Source organism: Gopherus evgoodei, chromosome 9, assembly GCF_007399415.2.
Source record: "Gopherus evgoodei ecotype Sinaloan lineage chromosome 9, rGopEvg1_v1.p, whole genome shotgun sequence".
Lineage (NCBI taxonomy): Eukaryota > Metazoa > Chordata > Testudines > Testudinidae > Gopherus > Gopherus evgoodei.
Genome location: NC_044330.1, coordinates 58283597 through 58290812, shown reverse-complemented (window position 1 = coordinate 58290812; position 7216 = coordinate 58283597). Strand labels below are relative to the sequence as shown.

Genomic DNA, 7216 nt, shown 5'->3' with positions numbered 1-7216 from the left:
CCAACCTTCTCCCCTGACCCAAACTCCCTCCCAGAGCCTTAGGCAGGGGGGGGGCGGGCACTGGGCACCACCAAAATTTCTACAAACCTGCCACTCCTGCTAGTTTTGATCTTGCCTTTGACTGCAATTACTGTTAAAAGCCTCAAGACAATTGTTCTTTCCCCTACAGATTTTGTCCATTTCTATTTGGCAGTCTCCTCCCCTCACAGCTATGTTTAACTGGCTCAAAATTACCTGATAAAAAGGCAGTTCTTGCAACTACAGTTCCAATATCTATGGTAAAGGGTTATGCTTTGCTTAGTATCAGAGGGGTAGCCATGTTAGTCTGGATCTGTAAAAAGTGAAAGTCATGTGGCACCTCATAGACTAACAGATGTATTAGAGCATAAGCTTTCATGGGTGAATACTCACTTCCTTGGATGATTTGCTTAGATTTTCATTATTAGGCAGTTGAAACTGAATGATGAATTTCCACATGAAGCCCCAACTGTAGTAGCAGGAAATGCAATCTGTCCTGTACAGAAATTCATTTATAAAATATGGCAAACAAAAATTTAAACTAACACAATTAGAAAAAGAAGAAGTTTATTTATTTACAATGAAGAGCATCCAGGGAGGAGACACATACATCGCCCCCCAAATTCTCTCTCTCTCTCACACACACACACACACACACACACACACACACACACACACACACACACTTGTTGTATTTAAATCCATCACATGCAGCTCTGGACTGCATCCCTGCATGTTTTCCTTCAGTGCTCGATCCGGACCACCACTACAGTGACATTATCCGCAGAACCTCGCTGCACTGCTCTGCTGGCCAGCCTGTTACAGGCTGCTTCATATCGAGCGTCAGCTGCTGATTTTCCTTCTCTTGTTTGGATATTCTTGTCCTGTTGGAAGAGGAAGTTGACCATACTCATCTCACAAACCTGTTCTGCTGAGAATGTAAACATTTCACACTGCTCTGCAATCATGCGGACTACAGTTTTATGCTGCACAATCCAACGGCAACTTCACATGGGCAACACTAAACAGCCTCCTGTTCTTCAGGATTCTGTTTTTTCCAGCTCTAGGAAAAAGCCCAGACTGCTCATACATGGAATTTAATAATGTGCAAGGAAAGCTCTCTCATACTGGCTAAGGAGCAGCTCTCCTTCATACTGGGGCTGGGAGACAATAAAATGGTGATGGTCCCATGAAGCAGAGATGGATTAAACAGGACAAATAATGGCAATAAGCAATCATTTGAGAATGAGGCAATCCTACCAGTATTTTAGAATAGCTCTCATTCAATAAGCTGCCAGAGCACACTGGTTCCACCTAAAAGTGTATTTCTCTTCTATGCTCTCCCCTTCCTAGCATGCTAGTATTTCACACCTTCTGCACTGATGAAACTGCACACGCAAGTCCACCCCAGAGCTGCCTTCTCCTCACCTCCAGGCAGGACAAGATGAAGTTTACAGCTTCTTCTGGTGAGAAGACCTTGAAGAGGCCATCACAGGCCAGCATAATGAACCTGAAAGAGAATCAATGCTAGGCAACATGTAGGGCTCTACCAAATTCACGGCCATGAAAAACGCACCAGAGACTGTGAAATCTGATCTCCCTCTGTGAAATCTGATCTTGTGTGTGCTTTTACCCTACACTACACAGACTTCACAGGGGAGACCAGTTTTTCTCAAATTGGGGGTCCTGACCCAAAAGGGAGTTGCAGGGGGGATTCTGCAATATTGCCATCCTCACTTCTGCACTGCTCTCAGAGCTGGGCAGCCAGAGAGCAGTGGCTGTTGGCCAGGTACCCAGCTCTGAAGGCAACACACGCACACACACACACACCCCAGCAACGCAGAAGTAAGGGTGGAAATACCATACCATGCCATCCTTCTGTGCTGCTGCTGGTGAGGGCACTGCCTTCAGAGCTGTTCTCTCAGTCAGTAGCTGCCGCTCTCCAGGTACTCAGCTCTGAAGGCAGCATTGCCGCCAGCAGCAGCACACAAATAAGGGCAGCAGTACCACAACCCCCCCGCCCCCAAACTCCTTTTTGAGTCAGGACCCCTGCAATTACAACACCGTGAAATTTCAGATTTTAATAGATCAAATCATGAAATTTACGATTTTTAAATCCTATGACTATGAAATTGACCAAATACAGATAACCTTTGACAGCACTGCTATCAGCTGCTGGAAAGTAAGCTGATGCCCCCTGAGGCTATCCTCCTTACATATTCCCTACACATAAACTAGAGAACATGCCAAAAGTATAATAAAGATGCAGTAGCAGAGTTCCTATGGCAGGACATACTATGGGGCTCTACAAACAATGAATACAATGACTTGTTATGCAAAGTCACTGTGTGTTGCCCATGTATAGTTATTTCTGTTCCTGCAGGAACTCACTCTTCCCTTCAAAGTTCTGTTCTTCCATCTCTCTCCCCTGTAAAGTGGCTAAAAGCAAGGGAATATAAGGGGTATCAGCAGGACTGGTGCCCCAGTACCACCACCAGGGCATCCCACATTACAGCATCTAGTGTCTCAGAGCCCCCACAAGCACCCTTAATTCAGGCATTTCCTAACTTGACACTGATGTCTTTGCCTAGCCAGAATTAGTCCCCATTCCCATCCTGTCTCATCAGGCGTCTCCTCACCAGTTTCCCAGTCAGTCCCCTCTCCTTGTTCCATTCTACTACCCATTCCTTCCATCTCAGGTCCCCTCTGTATTTAAATCAGGCACTTTCCTCCTCCATGCTGCCTGAAACTAGCAGGGGAGAGCACTGAGTACAAGAGGTTCCCTGCTCTCCATTTCAGGGCCCAGCTGTGGCCTGGCATGACCCCCAGCGGCACAGTGAAAAACTGCAAGGGAAGTCTGCTCTAGCCCCAGAATGGATCATGCCTAGTGCAGACAGAATCTTTGGAGATTTTAGCCGTGATGTTTTAACAAGTCTTTGTTGAGCACGTGTGAGTTATGGTTTTTCAAAGGCTTATATCATCTTGGCTGAATTTGGGTCCACAGCATGAGCGTGCTAGCAGTTCAAGGGAAAATCTGCCAGAATTTTTAACATAAGCAAAACATAATGTATTTTTCTCTAGCCTCATTCTGTTGTGTCTGAAATGTTCCAAGATAGTTCAGGCTGAGGCATGCACCCAGCATGCATCATTTCAGTCCAAATGGTTAGAATTTGGCAAATTTACAAGCAAATGAAAACAGGGTCTTAAAAGCAAAAACTGTCAGGCAACCTTAATAATTGAAGGCATCAGCCCTGCCATTTGAATGACTGTAGATGGAAAGCTGTTTAGTGCAAGGGCTGTGTCAGTCTGTAGTTCTGTAATTGCTACACATGCTTGCATTGCTCCACACATGATGAACCCTTTCAATTAACTCTCCATCAAAACACAAATTTAAGAAAAGAGCCATCACAGTGATGAGAATAAGGAGTAGTTGGATGACTCTGGTGATCTGACTTGAGAAGATTCTGAATTACGAACTGCTAAACAGAAATGGCACTGAACACATACCTTGCTTTACCCTCTGCTTGGACATGCTTTACCTGTCATTGTGTGTGAGCTGGCAGCGTTTGATATCCGGTACAGAAATGACACCACTGCGCTTGTACTGTCCATCTCCAATGGAGCGGGAAACCTCCAGCACACCCAGCACTCGTCCGTCCCTGAATGATGAAAAGGAAGCCCATTTGGGACAAAATAATTCAGCAGGACATCAGCTTTCCCAATACTGGACACATCCCTTCCTCTCTCGCTAGAAAACTGACTGCACATTCTCAAGCAGATGCTTACGGCTGAAATGCAGAGGAGCTATTCCTGATGGCCTACTCTTTAGACACTATGGGTAAAACCCTGCCCCCACTTAAATTAGGAGGAGTTTTGCCATTGCCTAAAAATAGGTTGGATTTCATCCCATCTCTCCTGTTTCTTAAGCCATAGCATTCAGGGTGAACAAACTCCACACAGAAACTTCAACAATGACAGAAGATAGGGAGAGATCGAAAGAAACCATCAGTAGGATTAACCATTTTATTTTCTTTGGACTTGCCCTAAACTGAGAGGCGTTCAACGTAACAGGGAAGGAAAACATAATTCAAAAACATAAGATCTGAGCATAGTGTATGTAACCAGGGCTTGTTTAAGTCAGCATTAGTAAAACCCCAACCTTGACTTCAAAAAGCAGAGGTTACACATAGGAGATAGTTTTAACAGAAGACAGTGAGGATTAAGAATGGACCACAAGTGATTTGCTAATGAAAGTGAGTTTCCATCATGAACTCAGAAGAGGATTACAATTTTGAATGGAAATACCATTGCATTGAGGGAGGCAAGAGAATGGAGTGGGATCATAATATGTAGTGTTATACTAAGACATAAAAAATGAAGCATCTGGACCTGGCTATTTTTCCACCAATTAAAGTGCTTGACCGTGACAATCTGGGAAATTATTGACTTGTCTCTAATCTTCTGTTTCAGTTAAGAGTGGGAATGTTGTGACACATTCCCTGTAGCTGGATGCCTGACTTCCTTGACCCCTCACAGTTTGGGTTCTACTGTGGTTATGGCTCTGACCAATGAAGATCTCTTCTCAATCAGAGATAGCTCTAGTTATCTGTTGCCTTTGATACCACTGATTATAAGATCCTGCTAACTCACCTACAGATCAAAAGGTGTAAATGGGGCTACTTTTTGGAGGCTTCATTCTTTTGCTTTAAAAATATTAGTGCATCAGTAAGACAGTGGGGTGGACAAGTTTTCTAGTGCTATTCTGTTGCTCCTCTGTCACTGGCCACCCTTGCTACCTTCTTAAGGAACTTAAGCAGTGTTATTACTAAGCTGAGTCCTAATCAATGGATCCTAATCTAAATGGCTGTTTAGCTTTCAATTTTTTGTTAACTGTTAATTGCTTCTGGTTATAAAACAGGGCTCTACTTTCCCTGCTCTCATCTTCCACCCCGATCCCTTCAGCCTGTTAAGAGGACAAGGAAAGAAAGCTAGTTTACAGGGATGGTAAAAATGAGCTTCCAGAGAGGAAAAATGGTTACCTACCTTTTGTAACCATTGTTCTTCGAGATGTTGCTCATGTCCATTCCATTCTAAGTGTGTGCGTGCCCATGTGCAGAGTTGTCAGACATTTTTGCCTTAGTGGTATCCATAAGGCTAGCTGTGGTGCCCTCTGGAGCATTGCGCTCATGCACCAGTATACGAGGCTCTACTGGCCCTACACACTCTCAGCTCCTTCTTGCCAGCAACTCCAACAGAGGGACAGGAGGGCAGATAGTGGAATGGACGGGAGCAACACATGTTGAAGAACAACAGTTACAAAAGGTAGCTAACCATTTTTTCCCCCTCTGAGTGCTTGCTCATGTCAATTCTATTCTAGGTGACTCACAAGCTGCACCCTTGGAGGTGGGCTCGGAGTTCATGGTCGTGTGGCTTAGAACACAGCTCCACCAAAGCCATCATCATCCTGGGCCTGCTGGGAAAGCGCTAAATGGGATACGAATGGGTGGATGGATGACCAGGCAGTGGCCCTGCAGATATCTTGGATCGGCACCTGACCCAGGAAGGCCTCCACCGAGACTTGTGCTCCGCTTGAGTGGGTGGTTATAATTGCTGGTGGGGGCACTTTCACCTGTTCATAGCAAAAACAAATGCAGGTGGTGATCCCCGATGAAATTCTTTGGGTGGACACAAGAAGGCCCTTCCATCCTGTCTGCCACCATGACAAATAGTTTCATTGACTTATGGAATGGATTAGTTCTGTGTAAACAGTTAGTGCCCTCCTGACATCCAGAAAGTGTAATCCATGCTCCTCATGTGACTTATACTTACCGATTTTCTTTCCAAAACCTCCTATGTCCTGGCTGGCATGAAACTGTTAAACTACCTTGTGCAGGAAGGCTGGGTGTGGCTGCAGCTGAAACTTGTCCTTGTGGAACACCATATAGGGCAGCTCCAAGGTATGCACCCTAATGTCAGAGACCCTACAGGCTGATGTTATTGCCATGAGGAATGAGACCTTCCATGCAAGCAGAAGAAGGGAACAGGAAGGAAGCCAATGGCTCAAAAGGGGGGCCCTTGAGCCTTGATAGTGTGAGATTCAGGTCCTGAGGAGGGACAGAATCACGGACCTGAGGATAGGACCGCCAGACCTTTTAGAAACTGGACTGTCATGTTGTGAGCAAACACTGACCTGCCCTGGAACAGAAGGTGGAAGGCCGAAATAGGGGCCAAATGGACCTTGATCAAAGAAAGAGACAAGCCCTGTAGCCTGAGATGTAGAAGATTGGCCCAAACAGTCCAGGATCAACTGTAGTGAGGCCTAAGACCTTGGTCCAAGAGCCAACATGTGAACATGTTTTCATTTGGCCAGGTAGGTCGCCCTGGTGGAGGGTTTCCTGCTGCCCAATGGGATCTGTTGGACTCGGGCCAAGGATTCCTGCTTCTCTGCATTCAACCATGCAGCAGCCAAGCCGTCAGGTGCAGCATGGCCAGGTTTGGGTGCAGAAGTCTGCCGTGGTTCTGGGACACCAGGTCTAGCCAGAGTGGCAGCTGCAGCAGAGCGGCCACTGAGAGATCCAGCACCGTGACGAATCAGTACTGGAAAGTCCAAGCCAGAACTATGAGGATTAACCTCACCATGTCCTGCTTGATCTTCATGAGGACTCTGGATTAAAGGCACTGGTGGGAAGGCGTACATTAGGGCCCCCAACCACGGGAGCAAGAAGGCATCAGACAGGGAGACTCTGTCAATCCCCCAAATCAAGCAGAATGTGTGGCACTTCCTGTTCTATCTGGACGTCAACAAGTCCACTCAGGAGTTCCCCACCTCCGGAAGATCATGCTGACCACCTCCGGGTGGAGTGACCACTTGTAGCGAGACGAGAAGGTCCGGCTGAGGCGATCTGCCAACACATTCCTGGCCCTGGGGAGGTGCGCTGCCATGAGATGGATGGCATGCTTCACACAGAAGTCCCACAGCCAGAGAGGTTCTTGGCAAAGGGCTGACAACCAGGCTCCATCTCGCTTGTTGATATAAAACATTGTGGCGGTGTTGTCCATCAGAATCTGGACCACTTTGCCCCTCAGATGAGGCAGGAAAGCCTGGCTGGCGAAGCGAATTGCTCTGAGCTTTCAGATGTTTATGTGGAGGGAGCGATCATCTCATGACCAATGACCTTGTGTGCTGAGATTGCCCAGG

The 7216-nt window shown here is 46.4% G+C and overlaps 1 protein-coding gene across 4 annotated transcripts in view; it reads right to left on the bottom strand.

Moving 5' to 3' along the window:
* Positions 1-568: 568 nt before the first annotated feature.
* The window catches only part of ILKAP (ILK associated serine/threonine phosphatase), a 39448-nt gene continuing 32800 nt past the window's right edge, over positions 569-7216 (bottom strand). For all 4 annotated transcript variants that reach the window (XM_030574367.1, XM_030574368.1, XM_030574370.1 and 1 more), the window contains 3 exons: positions 3558-3677; positions 1447-1528; positions 569-902 (listed from right to left, as the gene is read on the bottom strand). In XM_030574367.1, coding sequence (XP_030430227.1) covers positions 762-902; positions 1447-1528; positions 3558-3677 — 343 coding nt within the window. In that variant the 3' untranslated portion in view covers positions 569-761. The remainder of the gene's footprint in view (positions 903-1446; positions 1529-3557; positions 3678-7216) is intronic.